The sequence below is a fragment of the Dromiciops gliroides genome, chromosome 2 (assembly GCF_019393635.1).
Source record: "Dromiciops gliroides isolate mDroGli1 chromosome 2, mDroGli1.pri, whole genome shotgun sequence".
Lineage (NCBI taxonomy): Eukaryota > Metazoa > Chordata > Mammalia > Microbiotheria > Microbiotheriidae > Dromiciops > Dromiciops gliroides.
Window position 1 is genome coordinate 235,445,887 of NC_057862.1, and position 23,885 is coordinate 235,469,771.

The window sequence follows — 23,885 nt, forward strand, 5'->3', positions numbered from 1 at the left end:
AGTACTGGGCCTGGAGTCAGGAAGATTCATCTCTCTGAGTTCAAATCTGGCCTCAGATATTTACTACTACCTGGGCAAGTCACTTCATCCTGTTTGCCTCAGTTTTCTCATCTGTAAAATGAGCTGGAGAAAGAAATGGCAAACCATTCCAGTACCTTTGCCAAGAAAACCCCAAATGGTTTTGAAATGACTGAACAACAAGTTATTAAAATTTAGCTTATTAAATGTTGAAGCTGCAGTAAGATTTTTGGAATGCAGTGTATAGTATATGTTGTTGTTTGTCTTTTGTGAAAATAACCAATAACATCATGGGGTGATGTCTTGGCTTGTACCTGAATTGGATTTTAGTGAGGCAGAGTTGCACAAAGTCACAAGCCTCATTTTCTCTTTCAGAGTCATCAGAGTTAAGTGGAAAAAAATAAAATCCAGGACAATTTGGCAATGGCCCAGGATGCAGTGGATCATCCTGGTGTCTTTGATGTCTGACCAAGCTCTAAGCATTCCACAGCACCTGCTTCACCCACCTTTGCGGCCATTGGAACAAATTGTTCTCATCTGCCCATTCCACAGAGGGATGTCTTCACATGCTTGGGGTAGACATCCCCCCAACCCACTGACAGGTCTGAAACCTGTCAGTTACCTTCAACCTGGTTTAGCCTGTCTGCCCAAACAGTTTTACCAGGGAATGGCTTCTGCACAAGCTCCAGATTCTTGGAGCCACAGTGAATCAGGTGGGCACCAAAGGTGGATGAGCAGCCCTACAAAGTGCTCAGCAAGCCCTCACCCCAGAGGTGCTGGTCTTCCCTGAACATATACACAAACAAGATATATACAAAGTAATAGTATATGTATAAGACATATACAAAGTATATGTATATAACATCTATACATATATAATGTATAAGACATCTAAAAAGTAGACAGGGGCAGCTAGGTGGCGCAGTGGATAGAGCACTGGCCCTGGATTCAGGAGGACCCGAGTTCAAATCCAGCCTCAGACACTTAATACTAGCTGTGTGACCCTGGGCAAGTCACTTAACCCCAATTGCCTCACCAGAAAAACAAAAACAAAACAAAAAATGTTGAAAACTATCTTTACATGTAACTGGAAAATAATAAAATACTTTAAAAAAAAAAGTAGACAGCACAAGGTAGCCTTAGAGAGAAGGCCTACAGGAAGTGAGTTTGAATCTCCACTCTGGCACCTGTGTCATCCAGGCAAGTGACATGACCCCTCTGTGCCTGAGCTTCTTCATCTATAAATAAGAGGGGCTGGACTAAGAACCTCGAAGGTCAATTAACCAATCATTTATTAGGCACTAACTTCCCAAATGCTAGACACTGTGCTTTCAGCTTTAAGCAATTCTCTGGCTCTCTTGACAAATTTTTTGGGCTGAAATGGGTTCCATGCTGTCTCTACCCCAACCAAATGTAAGCTCCTGAGGACAATGACTACCTCATTTTTAAAAATGTGTTTTCCCAGTGCCTACACAGTGGCACTGGCACATGGTAAACATTTAAGAAATACTTGTCAGTATATAACCTATATCAGATTACTTGCTGTCTTGGGGAGGGGGGAGGAAGGGGAGGGAGGGAGAAAACTTTGAAACTAGAAATCTTATAAAAACAAATGTTGAAAACTATCTCTTCATGTAACTGGAAATTAATAAAATACTTTTATAATTAAAAAAAAAAGAAATGCTTGTGGGGGGTTGCAGCTAGGTAGCTAAAGCACTGGCCCTGGATTCAAGAGAACCTGAGTTCAAATCCAGCCTCAGACACTTGAAACTTACTACCTGTGTGGCCCTGGGCAAGTCATTTAACCCTCATTACCCCACCAAAAAAAAAGAAAAAAGAAAAGAAAAGAGTAAAGAAATGCTTGTCAGTTAACTGAGTGATTGGATTAGACTGGTAATAACAACCTCTCCTCTTCCCTTCCAGTCCCCTCCAGTAGATGTAAGATAAAGTAATAATCATGATGATGATGATAGCATTCATTTGCTGCTTTAAGTTTTACAAAGCACTTTATAGATAATATCTCATTTGATCCTCATAACAACCCAGGGAGGTAGGTCTTATTACAATCCCTATTTTACAGATGAGGAAACTGAGGCAGACAGGTAAAGTGATGGGACCACAGCCAAATAGCTAATAAGTATAAAAGGGTTAATATGAATTCAGATACCTGATTCTAGGTCCAATGATCTATCCACTGTATCACTGAAGGCCAAAAAGAGCCTACTCATTCCAACACTTGCCTTTAGAGCATTGATGAACATTTTTATTGTCCTAGGAATTGTATTGCATCTTTTCTTAATTTAGTTCTAGGTGATTAAAAGAAATGGGCACAGGGGGCAGCTAGGTGACGCAGTGGATAAAGCACCAGCCTTGGATTCAGGAGAACCTGAGTTCAAATCCGGCCTCACACACTTACTAGCTGTGTGACCCTGGGTAAATCATTTAACCCTCATTGCCCTGAAAAAAAAAATGGGCACAATTTCTTACTCTAGATCAAACTAATTGGTTTATTCCTACCACCCTCCAACCTCCAATCTACTTCTTGCTTTGCTAATCTGTCACTTTAAGGATTTAATAGATCCCTAGCAATTCTAATCCTACCTTATCTGTTCTAGTCATAGCCAATCTTTCCCCATATCATCCATCCATCCATCAGCCCAAGCAGTACACCCTGAAATGCTACCAAATGGTAGGAGAGTCTCAGGTTTCAGGCTTCCTTGACGATGCTACAAATCAAGTTCTTGCCTTTACATGCCAACTAGTGGGAAGGCCATAGGGCAATAGCTACATGTCATTTGGAAGTGAGTATGGTGAGAGCCCGAGAAAGGGGAGAATCTTGTCATTCATTGCTACAGGGGAAGGAAGCAAGGAAAGGTCCAGGTGAGAGTATGTGGAGAAGAACAAGTGCTTTCCAATTCAGCATCAATAGTGTCTGAATGGTTTCTGCCTCCAGCCTCTGAAATCATCGTCTTTCAAAATACAAGTAAAGTCATTCATTCTAATACTCCAAGATGCCCTTTGCCTCTGTCCTACCTGGCCCCTAGCTATGAACCCAAGGATCAGGACTAACCACGATATAGTATAGAGGGGACATACTCACATTCTTATGTGGCACATTTGCATTTTGCCTCCGAAGATCTGCCTTAATGAACACTGAGCACAGAGGAGAAGAAGAGACACACAAATTATCATTAACTGGGAACTATAGTATCACCTACAAGCTCAGAAGGCATTGTCTCCACAAATAAAGGCAGTATGAGAGCAGAAAGAGTACTGGACTTTGAGTCAAAGGATGTTGCAGGCCTATTTCCCCCATGACACTAGCTTTTTGACCATGGGGAAGTCATTTAACCTCTGAGTTCTCAAGTCATAAAGGCCTGAGTTCGAATCCTGATTCAGACAATTCCTTGCTGTATGACCCCGGGAAAGTAATTTTTTTGGTGGGGCAATGAAGGTTAAGTGACTTGCCCAGGGTCACACAGCTAGTAAGTGTCAAGTGTCTGAGGTCAGATTTGAACTCAGGTCCTCTTGAATCCAAGGCCGGTGCTCTATCCACTGTGCCACCTAGCTGCCCCCCCCTCCAGGAAAGTAATTTAACCCCTCCAAGCCTCATTTTCCACATCTGTAAAATGAGGGGGTTGGACTCTCAAAGGTCTTTCACAGCTCTAAATCAGTAAACCTATGCATTTTCTCATCTGTAAGACATAGATAATACGCATAGAGTTGTTGTGAGGATCACATGAAATCCTGTTATGCTGCAACATAACCTAAGTGCTGTACCACTTAGCAAATCTCTAAGCTCTATATACATGTCTGTTATCATGGCATCCAAACTCCTGCAGAGGAAGCTTAGACATCAGCAACAGGCCTGGTTAGCCTCCTCCAGAGCCAAGAGACTTGACAAAAGGGAGGTCGTTTTCTGCAGATTGTGGACTCCACCCAGATTTGATTAGCTGCTTACACACCTTACAGTTGTGAGAAAATAATTTTTAATAATGGATTTCTGGGGGCAGCTAGGTGGCGCAGTGGATAAAGCACCGCCCCCGATTCAGAAAGACCTGAGTTCAAATCTGGCCTCAGACACTTGACATTTAGTAGCTGTGTGAACCTGGGCAAGTCACTTAACTCTCATTGCCCTGCCCCCCTCCCCCAAATGGATTTCTAGGAGAATCCTAGAAATTAGCTTGGTAGCTCTCTCCCCTCACCCCAGAAAGTTCAGTTCCTGGGATGAGCCCAGGGGAATCAAAGGAATGCAGATTGATTCTTTTGTTTAGCTAAGGGAAGAAACACATCCAGATGCAGGAATTTGCCCTTTTTGTATACTTTTTAGACCACCCTCAAGTTAATCAATGGAACTGAAAGATGCTATAACCAATTAGCTTAGATCAATGTATAATGATTCCCCTCTATCTAAGGGAAGATAAAACCCTTCGCCACACCAGGGTCAGCTCTCTTTTGCTCTCTTCTTGCCCTCTCTTGCCTCTCTTGGCTTTCCGGACTGCTCCCTTGGCTCAGAATACAGTCTCTTAGGGATACATAGGTATGTAGGCCTGTAGGTCTAAGGCCATGGGGAGGTTAAGGAGACATGCAATCAATTCTTTACTGTTATTAATTAATAATAAATGATTACTGCCAAAATGGCCATTAATTTATAAGTAGCAATAATTTTAGAAAAATATAGTTTAGCACGATAATTTTTAAAAAAAACACATAGTGTGTGGATAGAGCACCGGCCCTGGAGTCAGGAGTACCTGAGTTCAAATCTGGCCTCAGACACTTAACACTTACTAGCTGTGTGACCCTGGGCAAGTCACTTAACCCCAATTGCCTCACTAAAAAACAAACAAACAAACAAACAAACACATAGTGATCCCAACTAGCTAGCAGCCTTACCCTCTACCATCATGCCAAAGAACTGGAAGCCCTGGGCATTTGGGCAATCCTATGTACTAGTTAAGACAACTAGGTGGAACAATGAATAGAATGCCTGGCTTGGAGTCAGGAAGACCTGAGGTCAAATCCAGTTTCTGATGCTTACTAGCTGTGTCACCCTGGGCAAGTCATTTAACCCTGTTTGCCTTCATTTCCTCATCTGTAAAAATCTGTAAAAATGAGGAAATAGCAAAACCATTCCAGTATCTTTATCAAGAAAATCCCAAATGGAGTCATGAAGCATTGGACCCAACTGAAAAATGACTGAACAATAGCAACAACTTGTTATGGGCCCATAGCGCCCCAGAAGTTCTCTGGGACACATCAAAGAGCCTTCTCCTAGAGAAACTAAACCAAAGGACAGACACACCTAAAGAGATAAGTGGAACCAGATCAGACTGAGCTAACTTCTGGGGACTTTCATTCTAGTCTCCCTCAACCCCGGGGAGATTGATTTGGGTGTGGCTGCTTCCTTTGTGCCCTGAGGATAGAGATAGCTTGAGAGATCTACAGCCACCCTTCACCCAACTCCTCCAGCCACCATCAGTGGGGGATGATCCTCCCTCACTAAAGGAACTTTCCACGGACATATAGTCACCCCCATCAGTCCTCTATAAAAGTACCTGCCAGTCTCCTGCTCAAGGAGATTGGTATCTCAGAGCCATGCTCTGTACCATGCCTTCTCCCCATGAGAAGTCCAAGGACTTCTTTCATGGTTTCCCTTCCCTTCCCTTTCCTCTAAATAAACTACCATCTTATTCTAACTGCTTTTGTGTGCAAGAGGGTGTAATTCTTTAAAGAGGAATTCCTAAGGACCCCAAACCCCTACCCCTACCCCTGTCCCTATCCAAACCCCCTACCCCATTTTCCCTATGACAAACTTACAAGTTATGAGAGTCCCTACGGCAAGAAAGACACACAGAAAGATATTTCCAGCCAGTGTTCCAAAGTAGTCAATGATCTGGCCCTGGCTGACGGTGAAAATGATCCCAAATATCTGAAAAGGCAGAAAGAAAGGAGATTGAAGGGGTGGGGGGTGTGGGGGGCCCGGAAGCAAACTACAAAATAAACAAACAACAAAATCTAGCCATTCAACCAATTTTATCACATCAGAAAGAAATGCAGTTGATTGTAGAGGGTTTCAACAACAGCTAGCCAAGAAGAATGAAGAATGGGACAGTACCTGTGCAGATACATTAAGGAGGCCTGAGGACATTCCTTCTGATTCTGGGTATGTCAGTTCCACAGCAAATTCAAACCCCAGGGGGAGGTACCCAGTCATGAAGAACCTAAAGACAATACCAAAGGAACAGCTTCTAAGATGAGGGGATGAGGTAGGAGCAACAAATACACAAAATCTTGCCCTCTCCCTCTTCCTTCCCACTCCCCTTCTACTTCTGGTCCAAAAAGCACATTGCTTTCTCTGTTTCATCTTTCTCATTCCAGGAGCCAATTCTTGGTGGCATCAAGCCAACCCTATAGAGTGTAGGAGGCCAAATCCCCTAATCATAACAGAAAGGGAAGAAGGAGCTGCTTCAGATATTCAGGAAGATGCAGGCCATCAAGGATGTACTCAGTGTTTACAGACAGTACCAGGGTACCTTGTATACCTAGCCAGGGCTGCATTCAGAGATTTTGAGGGGTCTATGAATCTAGATCTAAAAGTTATTTCTTTTGACCAAACTCTAACTGAAGGTGAGTAATCCTTCAGTCTTTTAAAACATTACTCTGGGGGCAGCTAGGTGTTGCAGTGGATAGAGCACCAGCCCTGGATTCAGGAGAACCTGAGTTCAAATCTAACCTCAGACACTTAACACTTACTAGCTGTGTGACCCTGTGCAAGTCACTTAACCCCAATTGCCTCACAAAACCAAAAAAAACCAACACATTACTCTGAGAGAGCTTTAGGCTTTACAAAATTGTTAAAGAGGTTGATGGCACAAAAAATATTGAGAACCCCTGGTTTAGCTCTTTAACTGAGAGACTCTGTTTAACAGGAGTTGCTCAATTTGTCAGCTCATACATTTTGGTCACTGGGGAAAACATCACTGTGGCAGAGGCTAGAAAGCATATACGATGCCTGAGCTCTTGAGTAACATCTATGACACACCAAGATGACTGAACTCAGAGAAGCAACTCTAGCCAAGAACCTCAGGATTATCGTTTTCTATTTCCAAACCCTACTGAACTGCTGTCTCCCGCAGGAATGGCTCCCTAGCAGGACTAGGTGCCTGTTTGTCCTTTGTTTTTGAAGAGCACCAATGACATCACAGGGTGATATCTTTATCTTGCCTTGTGTGTGAATTGGATTTAAGTGAGGCAGAGTTGCACAAAGTCATCAGCCTCATTTTCTCTTCCAGAATCATCAGAGTTCAGTGGCAAGACAAAAGTCAAGATGATTAGTGATGGCCCAGGATGCCATGGATGACGACTTTTGATCATCCTTGGTCAGACTTTGATGTCTGATCAAACTCTAGGCACTCCACAGCACCTGCTTCACCTGCCTTCAGGGCCATTAGAACAAATTGTTCTCATCTGTCCATTCCACAGAGAGAAGTCTTCATTTGCTTGGAGTAGACATCTCCCTAACTCACTAACAGGTTTGAGACCCGTCAGTTACCTTCAGCCTGGTTTAGCCTGTCTGCCCAAACCGTTTTACCAGGGAGTGGCCTCTGCACAAGCTCCAGATTCTTGGAGCCACAGTGAATCAGATGGGCACCAAAGGTGGATGAACAGCCCTACAAAGGCCTCAGCAAGCCCTCACCCCAGAGGTGCTGGTCATCTCTGAACATATACACAGATGAACAAGATACATACAAAGTAATGATACCTCTAAGATATGTACAAAGGAGACAACACAAGGTAATCTCAGAGGGAAGGCCTACATAAAGTGAGCTTGAATCTCACCTCTGGCACCTGTGTCATCCAGGGAAATCACATGACCCCTCTCTTCCAGTGGTGTGAGCAGCAGGAGCAGACGCCCCAGGGGGTGAGTTAACATAGGAGCCCTGCTCTTTTGAATTAGCTGAACTGGAAGCAAGTTTGGGGATTGTATAGCCTTAGGTTAGAGTTAGGAGGATTATCCGTATTTCTTTTTCCCCATTCCCTTGTCTTTGATTTCATTAATTTCACTTTTGCTGTTTATTTCATTCCCATTAATAAAACCTGATTCATTTGTGGAAAAGAGGCTGTTAGGCTCCTTTCTTATTGGCTTGGGAGAAATATCTAAAAAGGCAGTTTGGAGGGGAGGGAGCTTTGGACCTAGAGGTCCCTCATTATTTCCGGGACCCCAGTATTATGGTGAGCCACTCAATGAACTCTCCATATATTAAATCTGGCCCCCACACCTCTCTGCCTGAGCTTCGTCATCTATAAATAAGAGGCGCTGGACTAAGAACCTTAAAGGTCAAGCATTTATTAGGCACTAACTTCTTATAGAACAGACCATGGAAGGAGTGGTGGGGCAAAGGGAGAATTCCCTGTGCTGAGCAGAGGCTAGAAAAAATAGAGTGTTTTCTATTATCTCTCAGCAGTGATTTCTATGAAATAATTCTGAGCAATTTCTAAATGTAGCATATAAACATGGAAAGACACCAAGAGGAACTCTGAAAAGGAAGTATCCTGATATTTACCCTATTCCAGCAAAGGAACCAGGACCTGATGGCCCAAGGACCCTTGCTTTATGCCACCTATTCAAGCAGAACAAAGGCCACATTTGTAAAGGTCGTCATGTAGGTTACTTGGTCCATATTACAGACTGGAGAAGGCAGGAAGGAGCAGGTATTCCTTCCTAGGATGGTAGTGTCTTAAAAGATAATGGGAGGGGGGCAGCTGGGTGGCGCAGTGGATAGAGCTCCGGCCCAGGAGTCAGGAGTACCTGAGTTCAAATCCGACCTCAGACACTTAACAGTAGCTGTGTGACCCTGGGCAAGTCACTTAACCCCAATTGCCTCACTAAAAAAAAAAAAAAAGATAAGGGGTGGGGGCCGCGCAGCTAGGTGGCACAGTGGATAAAGCACTGGCCTTGGATTCAGGAAGACCTGAGTTCAAATCCAGCCTCAGACACTTGACACTTACTAGCTGTGTGACCCTGGGCAAGTCACTTAACCCTCATTGCCCCGACAAAAAAACCCAAAACAACAACAACAACAAAGGATAAGGGGACATCACCTGCCAATTAAAATGTAGTAGCTTCAACTTACCCCAGAATGCCTGCTGTGAGGAACACAACCCAAAGGTGTCCAAGGTCCAAGGTCACAGTATACACCACCATGCCCACCAGGGCCATGGAATAAACCACCACTGTTGTCTGTCTGGAAGCAGGAGGCAAGTGAGTCAGTAGGAAGTCCCCACATTTTTCTTGTTGAGTACTATCAGACCTGTACCTCATGAAGCATATTTGACAGGTGAAGCTCCTAGCTCAAGGGTTCCTGTCCTCATAGTGGTAAGCACTTAGTAACTGTGGTGAGGAAAGCCTCCGTACACCAAGACCCTCCCATTTTCTTGTCCAGAGAAGAAAGTGAATCTGTGGCCCTACAACACTGTGTTCCAGTGGGAAGAAGGGAAACAGGAGTATCAATAATGATGGGAAGGGAGAACTGCCTCAAAAAAGAGTTTTGGACATAATTATAACTAGCATTTCTATAGTGCTTTAAGATGATTTGTAAAGTGCTTTACAGTTATTATCTCATATCATCCTCAACCACAACCCTGGGAGGTGGGTGCTTATATTATCCCCTTTTTACAGATGTGGAAACTTAGGCAGATAAAAGTATGGTGACTCACCCGGGGTCACACAGATGGTAAGTGTCTGAGGTTGAATCTGAATCCAGATGTTCCTGACTCCATGGCCAGATTTCCCTGGCTGCAGGAACAAGATTAAGGTCTGCACTAGATCTCCAGAAGCAGTCCACTTTTACTACTGGGATTTTATACATTATTACTAACTATAACTAGTTAGGAAAAGGGAGCAGCTAGGTGGCACAGTGGATAGAGTGCCAGGTCTTGAGTCAGGAAGACTCATCTCCCTGAGTTTGAATCTGGCCTCAGACACTTACTAGCTGTGTGACCCTGGGCAAGTCACTTAATCCTATTTGCTTAAGTTTCCTCATCTGTAAAATAAGCTGAGGGCAGCTAGGTGGCAGGGCAGCTAGAGCATCGGCCCTGGAGTCAGGAGGACCTGAGTTCAAATCTGGCCTCAGACCCTTGACACTTACTAGCTGTGTGACCCTGGGCAAGTCACTTAACCCCAATTGCCTCACAAAAAAAAAAAAAAGCTGGAGAAGGAAATGGTAAAGCACTCCAGTATCTTTGTCAAGAAAACCCCAAATGGGGTCACAAAGAGTTGGATACAACTGAAAATGACTTAATATCAACAACAAAGTCTGGAAAAGGAGGAATAGGGGAGTTTGGACCTCTATTTCATCAATATGAGGAGCTTGCAACATAGAAATTCCCTCCACTAACTCTGATGGACAATTATTGCTAACTTAACAGTCTTAGAAAAGTACCCACGGATAATGAAAGGTTACTTGACTTCACTTCACTAGAATAGAGTTCCATTAGAAATGAGTTCTACTAGAACTACTTCACTCCGGTAGTATTTGTCAAAGATGGGATTTGAACCCAGATCTTGATTTCAAAGCTACTCTCCTAATATTTGCTACATTATGCTGCCTCTCCGTTTCATAATATTTAATATGTTAACCATGCCTTACAGTTTACAGAATGCTTTCATGTAAACTGTCTCATCTGAACTTCACAACAATCCTATCAAATACAAAAGGCAGATACCACTGTCCCTATTTTACAAGTAAAGAAACTGAGGCCAAGTAATTAAATCAGTTACATAGTGACACTTGACTAGGAGATGACAGAGCCAGGGGCCGGGATCCTATTCCAGTCCAATGTTTCATATAGCATTATCTCTCCTTGCCCTGTCCTGCACAAAAGCAACAAAGACTTTTCTAATTCCACAACCAGAAATCATTCCATACCCCAGCACAACCAATCCCAGTGGCTACAGTTAAATGACAGCAATATGCATGGCTATTACAGAAGCTAGGACATCATAGGCGATCATGTGATCAAGTGGAAAGCACAATGACTCTCAGGGCAGAGGACCCAGGTTCAAATCTCAATTTTGCAACTTATTATGTGACCCGGGTCTAATGATATAACTTCTGTGGGCATCGATTTTCTGATTGGAAAAATTAGAGAGTTGAACTGAATGATCTCTAAAGTCTCTTCTAGTGCCAAATCTTGTGATTATGACAATCTTGTCTCTACTTTCTTAATTTTGACCAGAAGCCACATGCAACTACTAAGCGACAATCCTACTTTTGGTTCCTCTTCTATCCTTTGAGGCCACTTCCTGTTATAACTTTGTATAGTCTCAGCAAACTGTAGTTTGTCTGACTTAATCTGGTCTTCTTCCTTCAGGCAATCTAGCCAGTTGCTCAAAAGGAGGCTTACTTTTCTAGCCCCCAAACAAAAGAAACAGGCTACAACCCCTGTAAGGATCCTCTCCTCCTCTACTACCTTTCCCCTTCATCTATATCTCAAGGACAAAATACCATAGACACACACAGACCCATGCCATTACAGTAAATTTGTCTGTTCTTTTAATTCATGTGTTCCAATGGCCTACAGACACTTAAAGCAAAGAAGAACTTCATGGTGAGTTGGTAGTATTTTATTTTATTTTTTCCCAATTACATGTAAAGATTGTTTTAAACATTCATTTATGTAAGATTTTAAGTTCCAAATTTTTCTCCATCCCTCCCTTCCCTCACCCCGCCCCAGCAAGCAATCTGATATAGGTAATAGATGTACAATCACAGGCTACACCATATAATTAATGAGGAATTCAAAAGAAGAATAGAAGTAAAAGATATATTAACTAATAATATAATAAGAAGAGGACTGGTCACGCGTCAAAAATAAGGACTTAGGGCGGCTAGGTGGCGCAGTGGATAAAGCACCGGCCCTGGATTCAGGAGGACCTGAGTTCAAATCCGGCCTCTGACACTTAACACTTACTAGCTGTGTGCCCCTGGGCAAGTCGCTTAACCCCAATTGCCTCACTAAAAAAAAAAAAGAATAAGGACTTATTTGTGAACAGCCCAATTACAATATCAGGAAGTTAAGAAGGCCTTCAACATGTTGGGGGGATCTCTAATCAATGAAAGCAGGGAAAGTAAAGGGAAGGATAACAATAACTATTATTATATAGCTATGTAATAATGATAACGATAATAGCTATATTTATATAGCATTTATTATGTACCAGGTACTTTGCTAAGCATCTTACCATTATTATCTCATTTATTTGCACAATAACCCTAGAAGGTAGATGCTATTATTATCTCCATTTTACAGATGGGGAAACTGAGGCAGAGGTTAAGTGACTTGCTCAGGGTCACCCAGCTAGTATCTGAAGTCAAATTTGAACTCAGTTTTTTCTGAGTGCAGACACAGTACTCTATCCACTAGCTGCCTCTGATATGCCTGAATCCATGAGATCACAGCTCCATTTGAGTATTCAAATGCTCTTGACATTGGTCAGCTCCTGCCAGAACCTCTTTCTTCCTCTCCAGGATCCATTTCTGACTCTCTGGACCTTCTTTCTCCACCATGACTGCACATCGATACTGTTCAGCTTCCTTATATGGGTTGTCTTCCCTCATTAGAATGAGAACTCCCTGAGGACAAGGGCTGTCTTTCTTTTTGTTGCTATTCATATTCCTAGCACAGAGTCCAGCCCGTAGTGCTTAAGAAATACTAATTTGTTTGACTTGATTTAACTATTCCCTAATCATAATACAGAGAGATGAAGAGAATGAGATCTCAAACTGCTGAGGCAGAAGAAAAAGGTTCTGACATGGCTGCAGGGAAAGCAAAGTATAACCTCTTCCCTTAAAGAAAAACCCGATTCACCCCTAAGTTCCCACCTTTAGTCAGTTCCTTCCTTCCCTCCTCTCTAGGATAAGCAACCTCTTCACTGCCTTAAAAATCCTTGGGGCCACTCTCCCTTCTCTCTGCTTGGCCAAGACCTTTAGGTTAAAATAGAAAAAAGCAGGGCAGCTAGGTGGCACAGTGGATAAAGCACCAGCCCTGGATTCAGGAGGACCTGAGTTCAAATTTAGCCTCAGACACTTGACACTAGCTGTGTGACCCTGAGCAAGTCACTTAACCCTCATTGCCCTGCAAAAAATAAATAAATAGATAGAGCATTTCTAATGTCCCTACTATGCGCTAAATACTGTGCCAGGCACTTTACAAATATCTCATTTGATACGTGCATCCTAAGATCACATCCCACTCTGAGACTATACCCATTAGGCCACTAGAGTGGCCCACCCCTCTTAATTTAGCTTAATTCTTAATTATTTTAATTTTTAATTTTTTTTTTAGTGAGGCAATTGGGGTTAAGTGACTTGCCCAGGGTCACACAGCTAGTAAGTGTTAAGTGTCTGAGGCCAGATTTGAACTCAGGTACTCCTGATTCCAGGACCGGTGCTCTATCCACTGTGCCACCTAGCCGCCCCAATTTAGCTTAATTCTTATATTATTTTCACATCACAAATAATAAAGGTGATCTGAGGGCACAGTGAATGCTGCTTTTCCAAGGTGCTGAGTTCTAGGTTATACTTCTGCTCACACCTTCTTCGTGTCCTTCTGTCTCCAAAGCTTATTCCTTCCTGTGATAACAGGAAAATCTTTCCTGATGCCACTGCAAGCCCCAATTCTCCTCCAAGCATCCTCATCTCTTTCCCAGCACACTTCCATGACTCCATAAGTTTTCTTGTCTAAAGAACACCTGGAACTCTATAATATTTCTCCAAAAGTTCGGAAATACCCTGGGGCAGCAATAAGAACACAGCTCCTATTGATTCAGATTAAAGGGACAGTTGATTCAAGGAGCTTTCGTTGCCTTGGCAGTTCTGGAAGAAGCTCATGGTTACCATAAATATTGTGACCACTGAGCAGGCAGAAGCAGCTGGGAGTGAACAGCCTTCTTCCCCCTCCACTCCTTCCAACCCTACCCACTAATCTTTCCACTTAAAAAAAAATAGTTGTGTATACATAAACACTACAGCGGGCCCACTATTCTCACCATTCCCACAAATTCATCAGGCTGTCAACAAGCCTTTTTTAGACTCTATGCCGCAAGCCCTGTACTAACTGCTAAGAATTATCTGCACCAAGATAATATTTTGTACCCATAGAAGGTGATGAGAACACCAAGTGAGAGGGTATGGAGAAAAAAGAGAGGAGAAACCAGGATAAAGGCAACCATGATTAGTGGATGTGATTAGGATGAAGATCCAACAGAGGAAACTGAGGAAAGGTCTGACAAGTAAGAGAAAAACCAGAAGATTATAGTACCACAACTAGAAATTTTAACTGTGTAACAAAGGATATTCAATCTACTATGCGCAGGTTGAGGCAAAGAGACCAATTAGAAGGTCACTATGATAGTCCAGGTGAGAGGTGATGACAACTTGATCTAGGGTGGGAACAGTGGTAGAGATGGTAACAATTGGGGGGACATGGTGACATCATTTATAAGTTCCTCTGGGACCTAGTTCCACGAGAGTGGGTTAGAATGTGGGGATAGGGGATCAAGTGTAAATTGAAGTAAGACAAACCAGCCTAATATAGTTCTCAATTCCCAAGGCCAGAGCTTGCCTGAGGGGAAGCCCTGGTACAAAAGCCGGGTGCATGTCATAGACCTGACCATACTGGTGTTAACACTTCCTACAAGGGGGCTGCTCTTCTAGCAAATGACTTCACCTCCCAGTGTCCCAGACAGTTGTAAATTGAGGAACAGGTGCTGATCTGCCTTGGTTTTTCTTACTCAGCAGTTAGTGTCTGCCATAGTAAGCATGCTTATAAATGATTGTTGAGACTGACTGACTATACCAATGAAATCACAGGTGCAACCCAAAAATAAATAAATGAATGAATGAATAGATAAACGAATGAATGAATAACTAAATAACTAAATTAATGAATGAATAACTAAATGAATAAATAAATAAATAAATGGTTGAATAAATAAATGGATGAATGAATGAATAAATGGATGAATAAATAACTAAATAACTAAATTAATGAATGAATAAATAAATAAATGGGTGAATAAATGGGTGGGTGGGCAGATAAATAAATAATTTTGTGCTTGTGTGTGTGTATATAGATGTGTATGTGTGTATATATAGATGTCTCTGTGTATATGTATTAATCATCTGGCTGTCAAAGCCCAATGGCCTGGGGGCAGTGCTGAAGCCCAAAGATTTCATTCTCTCCCTGGTCTCATCACAGTGAACCCTGGAAAGAGGAAGCTGCAATAGTCTGCTTAGGGTATAGCTAATGCCCGCCGCCCTCATGCCACCCCAATGATGGAAGAAAGCCAGAGATGTCAGGGGCTGTTGCCAAACCTCATCACAAGCAATTCAGTCTCCCCAGTCCCTTCCTCCTTTTAAAGCAGAAAAGGGAGGGGAAAGGATATGCTAGGCACTGTGCTACATGCTTTACAAACACTACTTTACCCTCACAACATCCTTGCAAGGTAGGTGTTATTATTATTCCCATTTTACAGCTGAATCAGACACAGCTTAAGAAGTTTGCCCAGTGTTTGAAGCTAGATCTGAACTAGACTCTAGCTTCTTAAACTGTGGATTGAGACCCCTTATGATAAGGTCACATAACTGTATGTGGGGGGTTGTGAAAAATTTGGCAACAGTAAATGGTTATGTATAGCTATATAGCCAGGGTCACATAAAAATTTCTTGGGCAAAAAGGGGTCACGAGTGGAAAAAGTTTAAGAAGCCCTACACTAGACCACCAAATATACTTGGTCTGACAACATAGAGAAGTTAATTCATGAGTTTGGCACTGTCCATAACCTACGAAGGGCAGGAACTGTTGTAGGTTCCCCAGCCTGCTGCTTACAATGCTTTGTAGGAAATCTCTGATAGCTTCGCAGTTGGCTCTGTCAGTCAATGAATGTGTACTGAACAGCATGCCATGTGTACCTAGCACTGTCCTGCTCTGTGGGGAGATTTAAAAGCAAGGAAAAGCTGAAGAGATTCATATCCACTAGATTAGGGGTAAAAATCTGGAAGACATGACCTTTTAAAAATATCTTGTTAGCTATATATCTATATCATATGTGTGTATTGTATTATATATATTTCTATATTTAATATTTTGATAGCTATAGTTGATTTTCTTTGTAACTCTATGCATTTTATATTGTGCATTAAGAAACATTATTATGAAAAGAGATCCCATAGACTGCTTCAGAAGTCAAAAAAGTCCATGACACAAAAATGGTTAAGAACCTCTCAAGTCAGAGGACCTGGGTTCAAATTCTGAGTCTGCCACTTACTGTTAGCATCCCATTGTATAACCTTTTGTTATGGGTCCATAGCACCCCAGAAGTTCTCTGAGGCACATCAAAGAACCTTCTCCTAGAGAAACTAAACCAAAGGACAGACACACCTAAAGAGATAAGTGGAACCAGATCAGACTAAGCTAGCCCTGGGACCCCCACCCTTCATTCTAGTCTCCCTCAACCCTGGGGTGATAAGATTAGGTGTGGCTACTTCCTTTGGGTCCAGAGGAGAGAGATGGCTTGAGAGATCTGCAGCCACACCTCACCCAACTCCTCCGGCCACCACCAGTGGGGGATGGTCCTTCCTCACTCAAGGAACTTTCCACAGTCAGATGATCACTCCCATCAGTCCTCTATAAAAGTATCTACCTGTCTCCTGCTTGAGGAGATTGGTATTTCAGAGCCACTCTCTCTGTGCCATGCCTTTCTCCCCATGAGAAGTCCAAGGACTTCTTTCATGGTTTCCCTTCCCCTCCCTTCCCTTGCCCCTAAATAAACTACCATCTTATTCTAACTGCTTTTGTGTGCAAGAGGGTGTAATTCTTTAAAGAGGAATTCCTAAGGACCCCAAACCCCTACCCTTACCCCTGTCCCCTATCCCAAACCCCCACCCCATTTTCCCCATGACACTTTGGCAAATTGTTTAACCTCTTTGAGTCTCAGTTGGCCTGCTGGTAGTGATTTCTAAGGTCCCTTCCAGCTTCAAATCCATGATCCTATGGTACCCAGACCCACATACCTCCTCGGAGAACACAGGCCAGAAAAATGTGAAACAAATTTCAATTACTGGCATATCCCTCCCTCCCCCATTTCTTTCCACCTCCTCCCCTTAAATGCTGTTGTCTCAGGAGGCAGGAAGAGAAGCCTCATTCTGACTTTTCCCTTCACTCCCTATATCCTCCTCCTTATTCTTACCCCCAGGGTAGAGTATCCATTAATGAAATGCCTCAGAAATAAAAGAAACTTACTTGTATGTTTTAGTTCTATCCAGCCAGATGCCTGAGATCATAGCTCCAAACATTCCTGCGATGACAATGGTCAGGCCAATTCTGCCAGCATTCACTTCTTCACCCTGGGACACACACACACACACATACATACATATGTACACTCAGATCTGGGAGCAACCAGGGGAAACATACAGACCAAAGGACTGAGAGGCTCAAAACACAGAAATAAGTAATTAGGAAGCCAGCTGCCCAGAGAAGCTGCCACTGTGTCTGCTAAGCAGAGACAAAGAGACAGATTTCTCCATTTTCATGTTGTTCCAGCAGCAGATGTTGTGATACAGCAGGAACAGTGGCTGCATCCCAGCCTTTCCAGAAAAGGCATTCCTCATGTACCAACACTTAGACCCCCATCCCCAGAATTCACTGGTCCTACCTTAACTATGTAGAAACTAAATCATAGAAGAACTTGGAGAAGATACTAAGTTGCCCATGAACTACCCACATGCAACCTTGAGCAAATGTCTTACTGGGTAGTTGGAGATCACCATGCGATTCAATAATGTTGATAGGGCATAGAAAGAACCAGCATTCAAACCTGTAGAAGAGGGGGAAGGGGGGAAGTATTAGGTCACATGCTTTCTTTACAGCAGTTGCTGGCATAGGAGGCAAGACATCTCATTGTCATTTTCATGGTTCCTGAAATCCCTGGAGAAAACTGGACCAGGAGTTCAAGAATCTAGCTTGGAGTCTAGACTCTTGACATATATTAGTTGTATGATCAGAAAAAAAGAATCACTAAGCTTAAATGAGCCTCAGTATAATAATACTCAACTTAGGTCACATGGTGGGTTGTGAAGGAAGCTTGAGTAAAGGGAGTGGTGCTTTAGAAATGTGAACTGGAGCAGCTAGGTGGTGAAGTGGATAGAGCACTGGCCCTGGATTCAGGAGGACCTGAGTTCACATCTGGCCTCAGACACTTGACACTTACTAGTTGTGTGACCCTGGGCAAGTCACTTAACCCCAATTGCCTCACCAAAAAAGAAAGAAAAAGAAATGTGAACTAATGTAATGCATCTATTTTGATCTACCCCACTGATTTTCCCAAAGAAACATTGATATGGTTACTAAAGACATCTTGCAATGCTTGGTTTCAGTCTTCTTAATACTAACCAGGGAATGTAAGCTTGTTTTAAGCTACATTTCTCCAAGGATAGAACCAACAACATTCCTCTCTTTACTTTCAGCTAAGTTCTATCCCAGCTGCCCATTCACCTACTCCCTTCCTTAAATAAGTCACATTCTTTCCAGAGTCCTTCAGAACACTGTACTAAGAGCTCACCTGACCTCTTAACCCTCTGTGGCACCTTCTTTACTCCCCCAGCCACAAGAGGCAACATGGTAGAGTGAAGAATATTTGCAGGTATAAATTCCATCATTGCTTGTGATCAGAAGTAAATCATTTAACCTCTCTTGTCCTCAGTTTCCTTCTTTCTTTCTTTTTTTTTGGTGAGGCAACTGGGGTTAAGTGACTTGCCCAGGATCACACAGCTAGTAAGAATTAAGTGTCTGAGGTCGGATTTGAACTCAGGTACTCCTGAATCTAGTGCTCTATACACTGCGCCACCTAGCTGCCCCATCCTCAGTTTCTTCATTTGTAAAATGAAGGTGTTAGATGACTTCTAAAGTCCCTTCTAGATCCAAATTCATTATCTTATGATTTCTGTCACAGCTTTATTTATGGTAAGAGTTCTTCAGAACTCTAAGAAATCTCCACAAAGTTTGGTTTCAACATATCAGAAATGCACTATCCACTTGATTGAGAAACATCATGTTCCCTGCCCTGAGTTATTCAGAGAGCAAGTCTTCCCTCCAAATTCAACTTTTAGCCCCTTCCCCAACCCAGATTCCATCTGAGACAAACTGCAAATAAGAAAGTGACCGGCTAGTATAATGCACTAGAATGATCATTGGACTAGAAGTCTGAGACCTTGGTTCTAGTCTCAGCCCTGCTATTAATGAGGTAGAAGGCTTTGGGGCAAGTCACTTAACATCACTGGAAGTTTAGTCAAATCAGTCAACAAGCCTTTATTAAGAGCCGACTTTGCCAGGTACTGAACTAAGCACTGGATGATTAAGTTCCCTCTTCCAACGATCACATTCAATTAGTTACTCAGCACTGAGACTCCTGAACTCTATTCGTGTTGCCAACCCAACCCTAATATGTAAGTGATGAAAAAGTCAAAGATGCTTTCTCTGAGCCTTGTCTGGGTGAGCAGGTGAAGAAAGAGAAATGGTCCTATTTATACCAATAGGAGAGGAACTCACTGCTTATTTTTCCTACACATAGGTTTGAAGATATTTAAAGAAACTCAAGAATTTTATTTTTCCTGGCTACCTTGTATTAAGCACATTCTTTGACCCTACTACTTTGATGTAGATCTCAAAAATCATGGAACTCAGCAATACAAAAGGTTTGTATATTTATGGAGAGTCTACAGAAATCCCCCTCTCCCCTTCCTAACTTTCTTATTTTTGTTAAGGGCACAGCTATCCTACCAGGCACCAGATGTGCAACTTAAGAGTCATACTTGAATTAATTTTCTTTCACCCTTCATATCCAAAAGACCTTCTTTCTACTCACAGCTACCATCCCTCAGACCCTTATCACTTCTCATCTGGACTCTCTTATACTTCTGAACTCCTTTTTTTTTGTTTGCTTGTTGTTGTTTTGTTTTTTTTGTGTGTTTTTGTTTTTTTTGTGGAGCAATGAGGGTTAAGTGATTTGCCCAGGTGTCACACAGCTTATATCACTTCTCATCTGGAGACTGCGATAACCTCATTGATCTTTCTGCATGCATTCCTCTCCTCTTCAATCTCTCCTTCATACAGCTACCACACTCAGATTTTCTTAAAGTACAGGTGTGACCAAGTCATTCCCCTGCTCAAGAAGCTCTTGTGCCTCCCTATTGCCTTTAGGATAGATAAAGCACAAATTCCTCCCAACCTGGCCATTTCAGGCTCACTGCATTCTTCAAACACTTTGCATTGCATCCATCTGTACTGACCTTTTTTTTGTTTTGTTTTGTTTTTGGTTTTTTGGTGGTGGTGGTGGGGTGTGTGTGTGTGTGTGTGTGTGTGTGTGTGTGTGTGTGTGTGTGTGTGTGTGAAGCAATTGGGATTAAGTGACTTGGCTAGGGTCACACAGCTAGTAAGTGTCAAGTGTCTGAGGCCAGATTTGAACTCAGGTCCTCCTGAATCCAGGGCCAGTGCTCTATCCACTGTGCCACCTCGCTGCCCCTGTGCTGACCTTCTTGAAGGTCCCATTGCACCGTGTTCCATGTCTCATCCCTGTACATTTGCACCAGCTGTTGCCCTGGCTTAGAACAGGATCTTTTCTCACCTCCTCTTCCTAAAACCGCTTTAAGACTCAAGTCAAGTCCCACTTCATACCTATCCTATCCTATCAGGAGTCTATCCTGACTCCCCCAAGATGTTAATACCCCTCACATTATACTACAAAGTAAAAAAAAATGTATTTCTCTGCATCCATGTGGTTTTCTCCTAACAATGTTAACTTGTTGAGGCAAGGATTGTTTATTTTTCTCTTTGTGTTCCCAGTGCCTAGTAGCACTTTAAATGCTTGTCATATGAATGAATAAATGTGGCTCAGCAGCCTCCCCCGGGGCAAGTCTCTTAACCTTGGTGTGCCTCAGTTTCCTCATCTGTAAAACCAAGAAAAATAATAGCATTTACATCCCAGGGTAGTTGTGAGGATCAAAGGAGATAATATTTCTAAAGTACTTTGCAAATCTTAAAGTGCTATTTGTTATTCAGTCATTTTTCAATGTCCAATTCTTCACGACCCCATTTGGGGTTTTCTTGGCTATTGGAGTGGTTTGCCATTTCTTTCTCCAGCTCATTTTGCAGATGTGGAAACTGAGCAAAGTGGGTAAAGTGATTCGCCCAGGATGATACATGTAGTAAATGTCTGAGGTCAGATTTGAACTCAAGTCTTCTTGACTCCAGGCCACATGCATCATCCAAATGCCCCTAAAAGTTATATATATATATAGATGCTAATTATTATTATTCTATAATCTTCCCCCGAAGTCCTCCCCTCCTCCTTATTTCCCTAACTGTTCTCTTAAATCTAGGGTATCATCATATTCCCAGTCACCCTGACTTTCATCCACAACTTCTCACTCTCTCCCAGACCTCATATCCAATCTGTTATTAAGGCTTGTCAAACTGACCTTCAAAACATCTTTCCAAGAACACCCCTTCTGCCCACTGAAACTGCCTCCATGCTGGCATAGACCCTCACCACTTCACACCAGGACTGTGGCAATAGCCTGTCGTTGGTCTCCCTGCCTCAAGCCTCAACCTACTTCAGCCCATCTTCTACTCAGCTGTCCCCCCCATTCAATAAATTCCAGCGACTCCCTACCATATAAAATCTTCTGTTTAGCTTTCAAAGTCCTTTATATGCTGACCTTTACCACATGTCCAGTCTTCTTGTTCCTTACTCTTTTTCACATGCTTGGTGATGTAGTGACACTGGTACCTTTGCTTTTTTTTTTTTTTTTGCATATGACACTCCTGCTTCCAACTCAGACCATTTTTACTGACTGTCTCCCATGCCTGAAATGCATTCTTCCTGACTTCCCTGGCTTTCTATAAGTCTCAGTTCAAGTCCCGTCTTGAGTAAGAAGCCTTTGCCAGTCCTCCTGAATCTTAGTGCCTTCCTCTGAGATTACCCCTTAAATTATCCAGTATCTTGTTTGTACATTGTTGTGCGATGCCTCTACCATTAGATTGTGAGCTTCCTGAGGGCAGGGATTGCTGTTTTGTCTTTCTTTGTATCCCAGTTCTTACCACAGTGCCTGGAAAATAAAAGGCATTTAATAAATGCTAAAGGGCAGTTTGGTGTTACAGTAGAGTGCTAGACCTGGAGTTAGGAAGACTCATCTTCCTGAGTTCAAATCTGTTTTCAGACATTTACTGACATTCAGTTAGTAGCAGCTGTGTGACCCTGGGCAAGTCACTTAATCCAGTTTGACTTAGTTGTCCCATCTGTTAAATAACCAGGAGAAAGAAATGGCAAACTACTCCAGTATCTCTGCCAAGATATCTCCAAATGGGGTCACAAGAAGTCAGACAAGACTGAAAAATGACTGAACAAAATAAATGCTAATTCACTAACTGACCCAGGAAGATCTTGGATACCACAGGTTAGCCTCATCTGTGTACCACCTGTTATCAGTTATCAGGTCTTCACCCAAGGTTATCTCAGACAAACATGTAAACATCTTGAAGCCTCATCCTGAGGTAAGACAGAATCAGGAAATGTCACTTGAATAACACATTTTAGTTTCCCTTTTCCCCCCTTTGAATTGTGACCCTTTTTAATTGTGAACTTAACAATTATCAATGAACACAAAAAATTCAAGATACAAAGAACAAAAAGGATTGTATGAGAAACTATGAATTTCTGTGGCATAGTTTTTTTAAAAAAATATGTGTACAAATTTAACAAGGTTGGAATAAAATACTCTTTGTGGTCCCAAACTGCACTAGTTTTTCCTGTTCATTAAAAAAATGTTTTTAAATTAAAAAAATTTTTTTGGCTATTTATCACTGTCCACTGAACCATACTCTTCTTCAAATAGAGACGTTCCCTTATAACAAATATATGTGGTCAAGCAAATAAATTGAAATCTTGGTCCACAGAACTCTGATCAAAGTAGTACCAGTTGTGACTCTATAATTTTTAAGAAAGAATATTGAGGGGGCAGCTAGGTGGCACAGTGGATAAAGCACCAGCCCTGGATTCAGGAAGACCTGAGTTCAAATCCAGCCTCAGACACTTGACACTTACTAGCTGTGTGACCCTGGGCAAGTCACTTAACCCCCGTGCCCGCAAAAAACAAAACAAAACAACAAAAAAAGATTGGACACTTCCAGACCAACTTTCAATCCAGAAGTACCTGCCAATCATCTCCTCAGTGACTCCCCTGAATACTCAGTGACTTAGTTGTGGGGGGTGTCTGTCTAATACTTAAACTATTCCCTCTCCACTAATAGAAGTCCATTTATCTGGCCTATGGCTCAGAGGACAGTCCTTCACAAAAACAAGAAGATCCTTCAGTAGTTTCATTTTGGGTGAAGGGACGACACTTCCCACATCCATGTACCCTGTGCTCAATGCAAAGACATTATGCCAAGGATGCCCCTCCTTCTCTCTCACATTTAGGCCTATGGTTAGGGACAAGATTAGCACTAAGATTTGAGATGACCTCCTGGGACATATCCAATATGGAAAATGTGTTTTGTTTTGCTTGCCCAATTATTTGTTACAAGTGTTTTGTTTTTGTTTTTCTCATTGGGGTAGGGAGGAAGGTAGGAGGAAAAAAAAGTAAATGCTTGTAATTGAAAAAAATGATTAAAAAAAGGATTTTCACCTGGGTTTACATTGGCTATTACTGTGCTACTGCTGGGCCAATTTTCTTCTTAGAAAAGTCAAGCCAGGGGGCAGCTAGGTGGCGCAGTGGATAAAGCACTGGCCCTGGATTCAGGAGGAC

The 23,885-nt window shown here is 42.4% G+C and overlaps 1 protein-coding gene across 1 annotated transcript in view; it reads right to left on the bottom strand.

Moving 5' to 3' along the window:
- Nucleotides 1-23,885, bottom strand: part of FLVCR2 (FLVCR heme transporter 2) — a 103,932-nt gene that overhangs the window by 3,553 nt on the left and 76,494 nt on the right. Inside the window, exons 4-9 of the mRNA XM_043986004.1 lie at nucleotides 17,832-17,899; nucleotides 17,323-17,426; nucleotides 9,153-9,263; nucleotides 6,134-6,239; nucleotides 5,836-5,947; nucleotides 3,119-3,171 (exon numbers count right to left, since the gene is read on the bottom strand). Coding sequence (XP_043841939.1) covers nucleotides 3,119-3,171; nucleotides 5,836-5,947; nucleotides 6,134-6,239; nucleotides 9,153-9,263; nucleotides 17,323-17,426; nucleotides 17,832-17,899 — 554 coding nt within the window. The remainder of the gene's footprint in view (nucleotides 1-3,118; nucleotides 3,172-5,835; nucleotides 5,948-6,133; nucleotides 6,240-9,152; nucleotides 9,264-17,322; nucleotides 17,427-17,831; nucleotides 17,900-23,885) is intronic.